This window comes from Pleurodeles waltl, chromosome 3_1 (assembly GCF_031143425.1).
Source record: "Pleurodeles waltl isolate 20211129_DDA chromosome 3_1, aPleWal1.hap1.20221129, whole genome shotgun sequence".
Lineage (NCBI taxonomy): Eukaryota > Metazoa > Chordata > Amphibia > Caudata > Salamandridae > Pleurodeles > Pleurodeles waltl.
Genome location: NC_090440.1, coordinates 712,961,215 through 712,977,344, shown reverse-complemented (window position 1 = coordinate 712,977,344; position 16,130 = coordinate 712,961,215). Strand labels below are relative to the sequence as shown.

Below are 16,130 nucleotides of genomic sequence, written 5' to 3'. Positions count from 1 at the left end.
GTCATGTATGCTGAGAGAGCCAGGCGAGTATATTTTCTAAAAACATTTCATAGCCTACTCGCGAAAGACTAACTCCGTCCTGCAGAAAAAACCTGTTGCCTTCAAGGCAGCCATGCAAGATCACAGCCAACCTTGGAGTCCGAAACAACTTGGCTGATTTGCTATTGATTCTTCCCACTGAATCATTGAGGGCTTTTACAGAGATTCAGCCCCTCCAGAGAGAACGAGGACTCGTGTTCGACCAAGCAAGGACAGCCTGAGGGAATTTTTTGGCCAACCAACCAATTTCGGATATTACCAGATCAAACAGCTGCCGGCGTCCTAGAACAACCAGGTCATTACCCCCAAGGTGCAGCACAATGATGTCCGGTGATGAGTAACCTAAGGGGGGCATTGAATCCAGGAATGTCCTTAATTTAGTGAGCCGCAGCCCGCCTCGGCCAAGGAAAGAGGTGCCGAAACCAGCCTCTGATGCGCGTGACGCAAAGGCACTCCTTGCGAATAGTTCACCTGCATGTCGGACATGGGAATGTCTGATTACCCACACCTTAATGATACCAGCAACTCCTGCGTGCACCAGAGTTTTCGGAACTGTCAAATACTTGTGGAGGTTGTCTGCAAAGAGTACGAAGAAAGAGAGGTGTCAAAGACATGAAGTCATAGCATGTGCAGCCTCACATATCGCTTGTAGCAATCCGATGACCACCTTAAAATTCTCTTAACCATTGCTCCTGGGAATCCGATTGCCACAGCCGCTGTGGCTGCCCCTATTCTAAAGGAGTGAGTGCCAAAATCTGAGGCAACCAAACCCGCTGTCAGAAGGGAACACTTGAGTACCTGTGAGAATTGGTACCTAGTAAGCGGCGTACCGTCCGCATGCACAAAAACTGCACCAGTCTCCCCTGGTGCGCGCTGTGCTAGGAAGCCCTCCAATTTCTGTACAAGACAACATGCATTACCCGGTGCTCTATGTAATAGAATATGGTCCCCCTTTCCATCCTGATCCGCCTTAGAGCGGGGAACAGTAATCACCAGACACCCAGTCCCCTCCGGCCAATGAATATTCGCCAACTGCAGACCCCCTGAGGTGTCCCTTTTATTGCACGCGACCAGTTCACCCACCCTAAAAGCACCATAAAAGGCAAGGGTAAAGGCTGACTTAAATAAGGTGACCTCCCAGGGAGAAGTACAAACACGATCCAACGCAACTAGCAAGGCCCCCAACTTTTCCACATCAATGGGCCGCCAAGCATCCGGCTTACAACCCTGAATGCCAACCCTGGAGGGCCCTTCTTACCAAAAATTATTTTGTCCCGTCGGGCAGCCCTCATAGTTGCGCAAAGAAAGAAATAGCAGCGGAGTAACGCCTGGCGCACGCAATTGACTTCCCCTCAGCCCTCAAAATGTCCAAAAATGCCAAGATTGAAGCCCGATCAAAACAAGTTGACGATACCACCCCACCCCTGAAATCAACATATGCTGCAAATGCTCCACGGTAAGCCTTCAGCGTCCTGGGTGCTAAGCTGGCTGCCACGAGGTCCGGTATTTCTTGGCACCAGTCTGCCACAGATGCTCTGGAAAGGGCGTTGGGAAATCCTCCGCTTCGGGGAGGTGAAACCTGAAAACCTGCATCTTAAAACGGGAGAGTGCATCAGCAGCGTTTATCAACACTGCAGGTACGTGCGTAGATAATACTATCTCTTTCAGCAGCCTTAGGATCATCTAGCTTTTAGCCGTTTGCTGGTTAATGCACTCAACAACTGACATATTATCAGACCAGAAGATCACTGACTGATCCTGGAATCCCTCCGGCCAAATAGACAAAGCCACTAAAATTGGGAACAGCTCCAAGAAACCAATATTTGCCACTAGGCCCTCCTGGACCCAGTCTAAGGGCCATTGCTGAGCGCACCATGCTGTTCCAAATATAGCCCCAAAGCCTACACTCCCAGCTGCATCAGTAAAAAGTCCCAATTCCTCATTGGACCTCGGCGGACTAGGCCACACCACCGTCCCATTAAAGTCACGCAGAAAGGTTTCCCAAATCCTTATATCTTGTTTGACTTCACTGGAAAGCCTGGTGTGATGATGCTTGACCTTTAACCCTGACATGGCTTGGGCAATTGACCGAGAAAAGGGGCGCCCCATAGGTATGATTCCCAGCGCAAAGTTGAACTGCCCGACCAAGCACTGCAACTGATGAAGTGTCAACTTCTGTGCCCTTAGGCAGGACCGCAACACATGTGAAAAAGAAACCACCTTCTCCCCAGGCAATCTGGACACACCTGCCACTGAATCCAACTCTATCCCTAGGAATTCAATCGTGGAGCAGGGGCCCACCGTTTTTCCCTCCGCAAGTGGAACCCCAAGTTCCCTCATGAGTTTTTTAAATACGTCCAACGCATCAGCTCTTTGATTAGATCCAGCGGGCCCCAGAAAAAGGAAATCATCCAAGTAGTGTAAAACCCACCTATGCCGCGCCCTGTCCCTAAATACCCATTCCAGAAAGGTACTACATTTCTCAAAATACGAACATGACACAGAGCAGCCCATAGGCATACACCTATCAAAGTAATACTTTCCTTCCCACTGGAAACCCAACAAGCAGAAGTCCTCGGGATGCACTGGTAACAACCGAAATGCAGATTCAATGTCCGATTTTGCCATCAAAGCTCCAGGCCCCGCTCCTGCAGCATTTGAATTGCCTGATCCAAAGAAGCATACCTAACCAAAGCTGCTTGGTTGGGGTAAACGTTAAGGCAAGGGACCATAGCCAAAAGATGAACGGGGGACAAAGCCTTAACAAAAGATACTGTGCGGCCCAAGCACCCCAAATCGTCAATCCTGTTTCTTGGCCCCTTTATCTCGTGATTTTTTTAAAACACTTGAATTCTGGGGGGGGAGGCCTAGCCACAAACAGAACAGCAGTGCTTAAAACGGCATGTCCCGGGAGACCGGAAACAAGTGCTCTGGTTGAAATCCCAGCAGGCCCACGAAAAGGCTGCTGACCCGGCCCTTGAGTGCGATTTGTATAACGCAACCAAGTGATGTGTATCTGATCCCATGCCAATGAAGGCTTATACGCCTTAATTCTCCTGAATTCCTTATCATATTCCTTCCATGCCGTGCCACCATATTCATCATGTGCTCCCACGATCCTGTTCTGATAGCAAGCTAACTGTGCACCCAAGTCACTGAAACGTTCAGCTAGAATGGCCTGATAAATGGAGAACGCTCTAACCAGTTGGACAGAGACTCCTCCACTCTCCTTTGTGGCCCATGCCAACACCCTCTCAAATGTGCGCACTCTTTACAACGCCGCACCTCTTCATTCTCCGCTTTGTCAACCAGTAAATCGAAGATATCGATATATGCCCCTTCCAAATCTTCTCCCTCACCTCAGCTGGTACATGTAGCCCTAACTGTTCATGCTCTGAACAAATATCTCCCAAGCCCAAAAGGACCTGCACTTGCGCTTCCTCGGGCCACCGAAGTGGTTGCTGTAGAGATCATCACCGCTGGGGGATTAACGTTGTGGGTTGCCGGCGCGCCTGACGCAGAAGTAACCGGTTTTGTCGTGGACGCCGCACCAGTAGTCAACTGGTCCTCCCCGTAGGGGTTTGGGAGAAGGAGCTGGCCCCCTGAGCCCACACGCTAATGTTAGACTCTGGTCCTTTATCTTGAGTCCCCTGGGCACTCTTTGCAGTGCCCAACCTGGAAACCAATTGTCGCGCCTGTTCCCTAACGTCTCCCTCCTTAGCCCCTGACAATGGGCCCCCCACTAAATTGGTGGACAGCAACCCCATCTCAGACAGCCACGGCAATACAGACGTCAAGTGGCCTACACGATCCCGCTGACTGGCCTCCCCAGTGTCTTTACCCGCAACTGCGTCTTGTGGAGGGACCACAACGCCCGAAGTGTACTCTGCCGTCTGACTCTGGCCCCCCCTTTCAGCATGCCCTGCATCCACTTCCAGTGATGCACTAACCCCAGGCTACAATGAAGCTATATTGACAGCGTCCCCAGCCTGCGCCGGGGTGGCCTCCAACCGCCTCCCCCCAGCCTTCCCCACCCCACCCTTGCCCTTGCTCTGCCCCGCGTCCTCTTTAGAGCTGGGAGTATCGCCTCACTGGATGGTATTCCCACCCGCTAGGGCACATCCCTATTGGAGGACGCAACCACCCCTGAAGAAGAAGTCTGCGCCTTCAAGGATGCTATGGCCTGGTCCATACCGTCCATCCTAAGCATCAGGGCCTCAAGAAGCTCTTCTGTTTGCGACCGTTTCTCCGCCATGACCCACGCACGGACCCTAGCACAGGCACATGTATAAATGGGCCCCACAAGGAAAGCCGTCCAAACAGGAATTCGCTCACCGACCCCAATCGGACTCCCCTTACCGAGAAAGCACTTAATGTAAGGGGCCCTTTACCATATGCCCCAACAGGTGTGACAAAAAGGTATCTCCTCTACCCCAATTTAGGAGGCCCCCCTACCCTGTCTACCAAGAAAAAACAGGACCACTGAACGCTCCCTGCACAGTAGCCCAGGAGCCACCACCAAGTATAACTCGGGTCAGATGAGCTAAGCTCAAACCCGTACGGCCCCGTGAGGCTTGCTGGGCCACTTGCATCGTCCTCTTCTCCCCTGAAATGCTGCTAAAGCAACCTGCAAAATGAGTTAAATAAGGTTAAAAGGTGCACAGAGAGAAAAATTGGTAAAAATAGCCCCAAAACGCCCAAATATAGCCCAAAGTAGCCCAATGTCGGAGAAAGATAGCCCAAATGGCTTGTTGCGGCCACTGGGGCCTCCTGGTATGATTGGCGAGCACGAGAAAGACGCGCTCGCCAAACGCGGCCGCCTTATAAGGCTGGCCGCGTGACGTCATTCCTGTGCGCGACCCCGGAAGTGCGAAGAGCGCCTCCGGGGCTGCGGGCCCCTTTACAGCCAACCGGCTGTGTTTTTATTGAGGGGTGGGGTACGGGGAGCCTGCCGCTCCCCGACCCCCACCCCCACGTTCCGGCCCGCCGCCGCTGCCATAAGCGGGCCCCCCTGCATATGTAGCTAGCACCTCCCATCATATGCTGTGCTGTGGGCTGAACCAAAGAGTGAAAGAAACACAGAGCAGTGGCTGAAGCAGCAGACTCCCAGCACCTCTCTGTAGGGAATATTATTTTAAAAAATGGTTATAGTTACTGTGGGCTTGAAAGACAGCACTGTCTCAAGGATAGAACTAAGCACAGCCTATCTGCAGGCACAGCGAGAAGGAAAATGCAATGCCCTGAAGTATGCTTAGGGCGGTGATTGTATAAATCTGTGTGTAGGGGAAGAAGAAAAAATTATACTTTCGCAACAACATTCAGTATAATATCTACAGGCCGCTGTTTAAACTGCCACAAAGTTCATCACAAGTGCATATTAAGTTATAATTTGGATTGATGAACACACAGGTGACTCAGAAGATATAATTTCTAAAATATGCTTTCAATTTAAGGCATGCTCCCAATTTCACCCTAAACATTGCATCTGGGAGGAGACCCAACGAGGACCTGCCGACGTAAAGAACCAATGGATGGACTATTCAGCAACCTAGTTAATCTCACTGTGAGCAGACACTGTGGGACCAATATCGTCATATGCCTGTTTTAAAGGAACTCTTTCACAGACTGACGGAGCGGCATGCTCTTGCAGCAGACAAACCAATCGTAAGCAAACTAAGTCATGCATGGTTATTACTAAGCTCTTCCAAGGTGCCACGTCCACATAACTACCTATCTGAAACTCTTCCATCGTATTACACAATTAGGTTGATGCAATTCTGCTTCAGATTCTTCCTCTCCCCTGAGTTTGATATAATGGTAGGTAGACCCAATCAAGCAGGAAAGCCGGCTCCTTAACAGCCGAACGGAATCCTTGACCCACATAGTTTGTATATGTACTGTCTTACTCAGCGAGCGCAGATTATGGTTACGAAGCACCTTATTCAACTTGGCCTACTCACGTGCGAAAGGCCATCACCTTCTGTCTGCAGGGAGATCACCCTAAAGTGGTGACCAGATTTATCAGTTATGTCTGTCAGTCATGTGGAAGGAAGTCTAGTAGTGCAGCTCCCGCCGCACCTGTCATACCGACACTAATTTGTAGTTAGGGATGAACTAACAAGCCCTGATAAACTTTATTTACCCAGTACATGGCTGTTCTATCCTGCCACCCTGAGCAGATCCACAGAGCAGTTCTTTTCCAGTCAGATGTCAAATGTATTTTATATGACCACACGTTACCAGCAATACTTGCAGTTAGAGCTCTTTGCGTGTTGTACAAATACTAAAGCCACATCTAAGGATTATCTATAAAAAATGCGTCACCAGATGTCTGCGTGTAAACAACTGACCCTCAATTTTAAACAAGCTGACAGGTCACCAGCGACAAGCCTCACAATCTTGAGTCACCTTGCATGCTCTGAACTCTAAATAGAAGCACATATTTTTTTTTTCTGCATCTGCTCTATGTGTACTTTTCTATTATCGAGTGTTCTAAATGAAATGGTTTTCATTAACTGATAATAAAATGAACACAACCAAAATGAAGTGTTGCCCACATCCAATGTATTTTCCACCCTCGTTGGTTGGGGGAAACGTGTAGCAATGTCGAAGCACTTGAAAGTGCTTTACAAGATATAAAGTGGTACATTATGTATAGGAAATAAATGTATATGTTTATATGTTTTAACAATTCTGTATAACTCGCATTAAAAATAATTGTAAGGTCAGTGCACATTCTTGCTGGGATGTTGCTACTGACAAAAGGAAGTGGGATAAGTAAACAGACAAGCATTTACAGTGCAATAGGTCTCACATTTGTGAGAGTTAGAGCTATTGGCGTTGTAAATGACAATGTCTTTTACCTATGAGTTTTGGTTTAGAATGTAGTGGATGTATGCCAGGTGCCACAGTAGCCCTCCGAGACCTGTCGCTGCAGAAGAGAGGACACAACAGGGCCGCCATTTTGGGAGTGTTTTTGTCTCATTCTTACTCACTGGCCCGGATACCCTGGAGATGCAACCATTTCTAGTGTATTTACTGAAACCTTTATATCACCAAACAAGCCACAAAGAGGCACCTACGTGACATTTAACCCGGAGAATGAGTGGGTCAAAAGAGTTAGGAGCAAAGAAAAGGGAGCAGCCATATATTTCTGTGTGTTCAACTTTTAAAGGAATTATTCCTCTTCATTGGCAATACCAGCCTAACTTTTAAAAACATTGACTGTATACAAAGAGAATAACAGAAGAGGCAGCTTAACTGCAAATGAATTATATCGATTTTGTTAAGAATGGCAGTTGCTTTGAAGCACTATGAAATGGCAAAACCTGTATTACCAAGCGCTATAAATTAAAAAAAAAAAGAAGTTATTCCGAGACTGCCCCCAACATGCACCACACAAAGAACCCTAAGGGGCAGGATGTGGCTTAAGGGCCAGAGCTGCCAAATTTGGAGCTGGGGAACACAGTTTGAATTTCGGCCATGGCTCAACATCCTGTGGGCAAATCACTTCATCTCCCCTTGCTACCAAAAATTAATGTGTTATTGTGTAATTTAACTGGTGCTCATGTAAAGCGCTGTAATACCTTTGTATCGAGTTCACACTAACTGAATTCTATTTGAAGAGGCCCAATTTCCATCCAAAGACTCAATGTTTTTAGCTAGCAAGCTTGAGGCCATGAAGTGCTTGGTCCTGGAGTCAGAACTCCTTCCCCCCCATTTTGGAGACAACACCTTTCGCCATCTTCTTGCCTAGAACTAACATATGTGCTTGGTTGATGACCCTCCGGAGGTTGTCAAGAGCACATGCAATTGCATAGTGTTAAAATCGATTCAAGTCAGTTCGTTAATGCTACTAACTTTTAGCCATGCTGAACAGCAGCCATGCTGATGTACAACATAGCTAAAACATACTGGCAAACCTATAGCACTTGCATGGGCGAGACCTATTGGCTATGCCAATGTTTGTGTTTATTTAGTGCAGTTTCTCATCCATAGGACATGGTTTCAACTGTAAAACTCCTACTCAAACAATATAGCCTTTTAGGAGTGCCTCATTTTTGTTATTAATATAGAATAATGGCATTCTAGTTGTTCATTAGTTCTCTGGAAAATTGCTGCAGTAGAATACTAAGGAGTTAACTGACAGATGGCTGATGCTGTTGTAAGTACTAGTTACATTTAGTGTGTCAGACTTTTTTCTCACATTGATATTTGTACGTTTATGGAAAATGTGTCCCCAGATTGACCTCTGGAGCATTCCCACAAGAAAATCCTGCTAGATCACCATTTTCACTGAAAGACGGTTCCTCCAATCCCACGACAGGGTCACATTTTTCACAGATTCAAGTCATCCTATAACTGATCACAAGTCCTATAATTTCGTATAGCACCACCAATAAAGAATTCTTATTGTTACTAAAATCTTTTATTGTCCTTTTATATATGCTCTTTTTTGTGACCCTCAATCCCAGGTATTCAATACAATCTACTTAAATGAAATCCAATAGTTATGATTCATAGCTACCATGAAAAACACTCCATTTAATAAACAATTTTGTGACTTTCACTACTAATGTTAAAGTTCTGATTTACAATAGTAATATTACTCAAGGGGGAGGACAGTCCCAGGTCGATATTGCCCTGGGTGTCGTAGGGTCCTTGACTTTGCTCAAGTAACCCTGACTTCATCCCGATCAATAACTACCTTGGAATGCCTTTGCCTTTAGATAAAATCCCTTATTTAGAACATTATAATGTTGGGAGCTACAGTGAAAACAAAGAAGTGGCAGATAGGCAATAATAGCTGATATAGACCTTATTTTTTAAACGTTCCCTTGGTTGTCTTTAGTTTTCTCCCTGTTTGCCTTTGAGCATTTTGCCATCAGTGGGAAGTGTGCTTTAGTAGCTTTATTGCTCTTAAGCCTTGAACTATGCCAATTGTTAAACTTCTCCATGATTATAGGAGCTCACCTGGAGCCTGGGGTTTAACCCATGGAGGTCGCAGGAAGAAGACAATGCTCTTTGCACACTTTGCCTGGCAAACTAATCAGTAATCATCAAGCTTAAAGACTGAATATTCAGATGAAGTACACATTTGCCAGATACTATGAAAACCCTCTGCATATGACATAAGGGGCATGTTGGGCTTTGTCCAGGATTTACCAATGATGGTGATTTGTATTGAGGGTCCGATGGCTTTGGACAAGAGACTCCCCTATGAAGAGTTTGCAGAGGCCATAGCTATTTAGGGAGTGGGAGGGCCCTAAGCCTGAAGGGCTTTCCCTCACAGTTCTTTAAAAAGATCTCTGGAAAAATCTCAGCACATTTACTACCATTATGAGAAAAAGCCAGAAAGAAGAGAGTCCTGCTGTAAGATTTCCTAGTTATTGTCTCATATGCAAAAAGCAGACTGTGACTCCGTATCACTTTTAAATTTTGAAATCAAGTTCCTTGCTAATGAGCTGTGAACTGCCTTGATACTTTAATACAATGATTAGAATACCCTAAACCAGTGGTTCCCAACTTTTTGACTTCTGTGGACTCCCACTTTATCATTACTGGAACTGGGTTCCCCCACCGAATCATTATTGGAATCCAGGGGCCCACGAATGAGTTATGACTGGAAGCTGGGAACCCCAGTCTAAACATTGTTGATGATTTGAAATGCAAAACAATCATTCATCAAAGACATACACAATGATAACACATTTTAATTAATTTGCAAACAAATACAATAAAAAAATAAAACATACATTTTAATAGGAAGGTTGAAGCTTTTCTAAATTCTTTTGAAGCCACACATCATCCATTCTGTATTGAAGTTCATGCACCAGCACTGCTCAATCCGTGGATACTAATTTAATTGTAACTTCCAGTTTCAAATTCCTTGATGTTTACAGTCCTTTAAAAAAAATTCAATTGTACATTTAGCCATTTTATTTATATGCATTTTATTAATCTGTTAATATTATTTAATTTTCTAAGCAGTTGTGGACCCCTTGAGGAGGCTTTGCGGACCACCATGTGTCCCTGGACTGTGGGTAGGGAACGACTGCCCTAATCAGTCTGGTTTCATGCCAGGAAGAAGCACCCGATTAAACCTTAGATGGTTATTTGGTTGAATGTAATTGACCAAAAAAAGTCACTGAACCTCGGGTGATGCTATCCTTACACAAAGCTGGGGCTTACAATGCAATCAAATGGCCCTGTATGTTTGCCTCATGATTTTGCCTGTATTTACTGTCTTGAATCTGGCTGCTATATACAGCGCAGGGCCAAAGTGAACGTTACTTAAATTTTCTCAGATCCTTTTACACCAGAGATAGAGTGGCACAAGACAGGGCTTTTCCCTCTCCCTGGTGGTGTTCACTTTGGTACTAGAGCTTTAGCCTTCAGGTTATGGAGGAACACCATGATTAAAGGACCTTTCTTGGCATCACTCATGGGAATTCAGAATATCTCTACGCATACGATATTCTCATTTAGTTTACAGAGTTGAATCATCCTTAGACGGAGTATTTGCAATACTTGGGACGTTTGGCTCATATCGAGGATTCTGTATTAACTGGGATAAGTCTGTGCTCTTTCCACTTCCCACTTAGCATCCAGGATCTGAATTTCAATTCCTTCTAGGAATTGAGGAGGAAGAATTTAGGTATGTCACAAGCAATACGAAGAATTTCCTGGGCCATAACCTGATTCAGGTGCTGAATAAATTCAAAGATGGTGTATTGCATTGCTGCTTACTGCCCCTATCTTTACTGAGTATAGCAACCCTGAACAAAATGGCAGTACTCTCCAAGCTGATTTACATCCTACAGAATTCACCTTACTATGTGCAGAGGACCTAAAATGACTAGATGAGATGCTTCAAACCCTGAAGAGTTTGAACTATTCTATGTCTGGAGTGTATGATGGGGGCATTGTCCTCTCACAGGTAGTTAAACAGCACTGGGTTTTACAGTTATTTGTTGTGAGAGTGGACATTCTCATCGGTACCCAGTACTACTGTATGGGGAAAATAGGGGTTAAACACCTGCCCAAACACATGGGTATGGTAAGTCATGTGTGGCCAGTGTTGGACCTGGACCTTTTTGCAGGGTCATCCCCAAACTTTTTGCCTCCTATCTCCTATTTTCTCTGACCAGTTTTTGTTGGCTTTAGGACTCTGGGCACTTTACCACTGCTAACCAGTGCATATGTTCTCTGTCTAAATTGTATTGTTAATTGGTTTATCCATGATCAGCATATTTGATTTGCTAGTAAGTCTCTAGTAAAGTGCACTAGAGGTGCCACGATCCTGTAAATCTAATGCTACTTGTGGGCCACCCGCATGAGTAGCCCTGTAAACATGGCTGTTTTGCACTGCCAAGTCGACCAGGCCAGTGTACCCATTTGCCAGGTACAAACCTTCCCTTTTTTTTTTTTTTTTTTTGATAAAGAGATTTTATTAAATTTTGCATAGAACAAATATAAATACAGTACAACATGAAGCCAACGGGCCTCAAAACAATAATGGTCCAGTCCTCGGTCCCTGCCACTTTCATTACTAATGTTACTCACCCTCCCCTCTTAAAGGCCCGCTACATCCTCCCATTTCCCCCATATCTTCTTGTGTTTGTGTAAGCAACCTCTGACCTCGTACACAAGTTTCTCTCGCTGCGCACACCAATCCACTCCCCGTCTCCACTTAGCCAGTGCCGGAGCCACCCTGGCCTTCCAGTCTGCCATTATGTCCCTTTTGGCCACCAGACAGGCCACCCCTAAGAAGGACCGATCTGCTCTTCGTAGCTCTGTATCTCCCATCACCCCGAGAAGTAGGGGCAATGGCGACCTCTTTACCTCCTTCTGTAGGGTCTCCGATATCTCTTGCACCACCCTTTCCCAATAGGCCACTATAATCGGGCATGTCCATACCATGTGGTAGAAATCCGCTGTATGATACCTGCAGCGGGGGCATTCCGCTGTGGGGCGGAGGCCTGCCTTATGTAACATAGCGGGTGTGAGGTATGCGTTGTGAAGGAAATAGGATTGTATTAAACGGAAGCGTGTGGCCATTGTCAGGGAGCGTGGGGCCATCAGTGCTTCTGTCCAGTCCGCCTCCTCCATGGGTCCCACCCAGCTCTCCCACCTATGGCGAAGCTCTCTCAGGGGTCCCCCAGTGGCGGTGATTAAGGTGCGGTAAATCTGAGAAACCCCTCCCCTTCCCAGAACTCCCATCAGTGCCTTGGCTTCCATGGGGCTGTGCTCGGGTATGCTGTCTCCTGTCTGTAGGTGGACTAGTAGGGCATGACGTAGTTGGAGATATCGGTGGAATTGTGTTTTATTTAAGGAATATTGTTTCTGGAGGTCTTGAAAATATCGTATATGTGTCCCTCTCCAAATATCTCCCAGTGTGGAGATCCCTATGGTGTCCCATTTCTGGAAGCCCTCCAGACCTGCTACATGTATCAGCTGCTTCCCCTGCCATAGCGGGGTTTGTTGGGTTAGGCGTCCCCACCACCCCGTCACTTTCTGGGCTGTACGCCATCCCAGAAGTACCATTTTGGTCACATCTGGAGTATCCCGGGGTATCGGGCTCCTGTAGAGCCTGTCAAGGATCTGTGGGTAGCCCATCGTCTGCAATTCTAGTTGATATGCGGGGTCTGTCCATCCACCTCCGATCCAGTCATTAATTACAAGTATGTGCATCGCTAGATAATAGTATTGAATATTCAACATTCCCAGTCCACCCTCATAAACATCCCTCTGACAGGTTTTTAGCGACAGTCTTGTACGTGAGCCACTCCATATGAATTGGCGTGCTAAAGAGTCCATCTCCCTGAACCATCTCACGGGGAAGGGATGTGGAAAATTCTGCAGGAGGTATAAGATCCTGGGGAGAATCATCATCTTGTACAGCGCTATTCTACCAAGTAGATTCAGGGGGAGGGTCCTCCAGCGCAGAAGGTCAGTTTTGATTTTCTTTGAAAGCGGCGTGACCTTGAGTTCCCACGCTAGCTCGGGGAGAAGTGAGATATGTATCCCGAGATATTTAAAGCTGTTTCTCCGTATCGGGATATTCCGTTGCCAATCTATACATTCGTGCGAGCGATGAAGGGGGATCAGTAAAGATTTGGCAGGGTTCAGGGTCAGCCCTGAGGCTTCCGCGAAAAGTCTAAGGATCTCTAGAACGCGTGGCCCGCTTTTGGATGGATTGGAGATATACAGGAGCACATCATCTGCGTACAAAGCTACCCTGTCTTCCGAGCCAGAGGGCCAGTGCCAGCCCTCGATCAGTGGGTCGCATCTCATTAGTATCGCCAGTGGCTCTATCACTAGTGCGAAGAGCAGGGGAGATAACGGGCATCCCTGTCGAGTCCCACGACCAATGGGGATTGGGTCGGAGACTACTCCGTTCACCCTGATTCGAGCCGTCGGATTAGAGTATAGGAGTTTCACCAGTCCCCGGAATTTAGGTCCGAGCCCGTTTTTATATAAGACTTGATTGAGGAAGGACCAGTCTACTGTATCAAAGGCTTTTTCGAAGTCGAGTAAAAGCAGTGCCAACTGCGTATGCGATAGCACTTTGCGGTGCGCCAAAGCAAGGTGTAATCGTCTAATGCAGTGCCTTGTGCTACGAATGGGCATAAAACCACACTGGTCAGGGTGCACCAGCGTGGGCATTACCTCCCTCAGTCTGGAAGCAAGGATCGAAGAGAGTACCTTGACTTCCACATTTAGGAGCGAGATAGGCCGGTACGCTGAACATTGTCGCGATGGGGGTTGAGTTTTGGGGATCACCACAATAGTGGCTTGATCAATCTCTGTTGGGAAGCGGCCTTGATTTTCCGCTTCTTCGTACATGCTGAGCAGGTGGGGACCCAGAATATCGCTACATTTACTATAAAATTCCGCTGGAAAGCTGTCGGGACCTGGTGTTTTGCCTGATGCCAGTCCCGATATTGCGCTGCAGACTTCCTCAAGACCGATGGCCTCGTCCAGTCTGTCTCTCACCTTTGGAGTTACCCCGGGAAGGGTAATCTCATTTAGTAGGGGGGACTCTCTCTCAACAGCAGGGCGTGGATGCCTGGCGTATAGACGGGTGTAGTAAGAGGCAAAGCTATGTGCGATTTCCACTGCTGTTTTGACAAGGGTGCCTGAGTCATCTAAGATCTCCGGTATAATACTGTTAGCCATGGGACGGGTGGCCAGCCAATGCAGTAGTTTCCCGTTTTTATCCCTCCATCCATAAATTCGGCTTGCTGAGGCTCTCCACATGTGCTTGGCCGAATCTAGCATTATATGTTTAATATCTTCTCTTACCCTGGTCAGTTTCCTCATGTTCGTGGCCGATGCCAAGTTTATATGTTGGCATTCGAGTCTCCGGGCCTTGTTCTCTAGCTCGGTGATTTGGGAATTATGATCTCGTTCACGGGACCGGAGAATGCTTCTGGCATGTCCTCTAATAGTGGCCTTGCAAGCAGCCCATAGCATTCCTGGGGATCGAACCGAGCCTTCATTTAATTCGAAATATTGGTCGAGGTGCAACCTGATCTCTTGGGTGTATTCTGTATCTTGTAAGTGCCACGCGTTCAAGCGCCACATAGGCCGTCTGGTAGGGTCTGCTCTACCGAGCCGGATCCGTATTGGCGCATGATCGGAGACCCCCCGTGGAAGAATCTCAGCCCCTGCTACTTTTAAGAAATCTAGGGCGGGCATAAACACCAGGTCTATTCTGGATTGCGTCTGGTGGGCTGCCGAGGCATGTGTGTACTGGCGCTCCCTGGGATGCCAGGTGCGCCACACCTCACACAAGCCCAGGCTTTCCGCCCAACTACTTAGGGCTGAGGCCCGCTTGGATCTATGTATGGTAGCTTCCCCAGAAATGTCCAGCCTCAGGTCAAGGACCGCGTTAAAGTCACCTCCCAGCAGGGTAGTTCCCTGGGGTAATCCTGAGGTTACTCGGTGGAGCGAAAGTAAGAAGGAGTCGTGATTTGCTGGGGGCGCATAAGCGCACACCAAGTTTAGCGGTTGTCCGTGAAGAGTCCCCGTGACCACCATGAATCTACCTTGTGAGTCAGATTGCGTGGAAGAGATTACCATGGGCAGAGATCGGTGGAGCAGAATGGCCACTCCTCTAGAGCCTCTGGAAAACCCTGCGTGATATACCCTATCGTATCCTCCTCTCGCAAGCATAGGGCATCTGGACCCAAGAAGATGGGTCTCTTGTAGTAAAACTACTGCGGGGGAATACCTGCGGAGGGTGTTAAATACTGCCGATCTTTTGATCTTGTCTAACAGGCCGTTTACATTCCAGGAGAGGACCTGGGTTACTGAGGGCCAAGCGTGAGGTATGACACTGTTGGGCATGTTTGGATGTGCGGGAGCAAGCCCAGGGATGACCGTTTCGGACATGACCATAAAATTTTAAATCTACAAACCAGGCTAACCAACTTGTCGCCTCCTAAACCTAACTTAAACTTCCCCTCCCCCCTAAACTCCCCCCCTCCCCATACTCCCCCCCCCGGAAGCATCTGTCGCCCATGTACCCAACCAAAACCAGACAGCCAGTAAAACTGTCATTGGGGTGGAGTGGTGGACCCCTCCTTTCTTTCGGATCAGTTGCAATTAGTAGTCACAAAACAAGCGTTCCACACCATACTCTAGGAAGCCCCCGGAGACATCAATGTTAATCTCGCTAGGGGTCGTCTGAGAGGGTCAGGCGAAGCCCGAATCCCCTTACGTCTCACGCAGGGGTCCCACATCTCCTGTCAGCCGAGTACCGGAGACTGACTCAATCGCCCATCCTCGGCGGGTTGGGACGGTGTTTGGGACACCGGAAGAGTCTCAGTGTTGGATTTAGTATGAGGACCAGAGTCCCGGGCTGCTTCGTCCTCTGCAGGAGCGATCGTGTCTTTCTGTCTGCCTCTCCGGGATCTGGTGCGCCGCCTGCTCCTCCGGGGCCCCTCTGATGGTGAGGGCTCGACATATTGGGTTCTTCCAGTGGTCCCGGGGGGACCCTTTCGGGCTCCAATGCCCTCCTCCGTCAGCCAGTCCCAAGCTTCCTCCGGGGAATCAAAAAAGTAAGCTTTCCCAGCCATGAGGAC

General features: G+C 47.6%; 1 protein-coding gene across 2 annotated transcripts in view; it reads left to right on the top strand.

The window, feature by feature from the left end:
* HMGCL (3-hydroxy-3-methylglutaryl-CoA lyase) overlaps positions 1–16,130 on the top strand; it is a 154,263-nt gene that overhangs the window by 66,429 nt on the left and 71,704 nt on the right. The window contains exon 1 of one of the 2 annotated variants that reach the window (XM_069223460.1): positions 5,580–5,703. The exons of the other annotated variant lie outside the window; for it this stretch is intronic. Within the exon in view, the coding sequence (XP_069079561.1) occupies positions 5,635–5,703 (69 nt within the window). The 5' untranslated portion in view covers positions 5,580–5,634. Of the gene's footprint in view, positions 1–5,579; positions 5,704–16,130 lie in introns of those variants that run through there. 2 annotated transcript variants of the gene reach the window in all.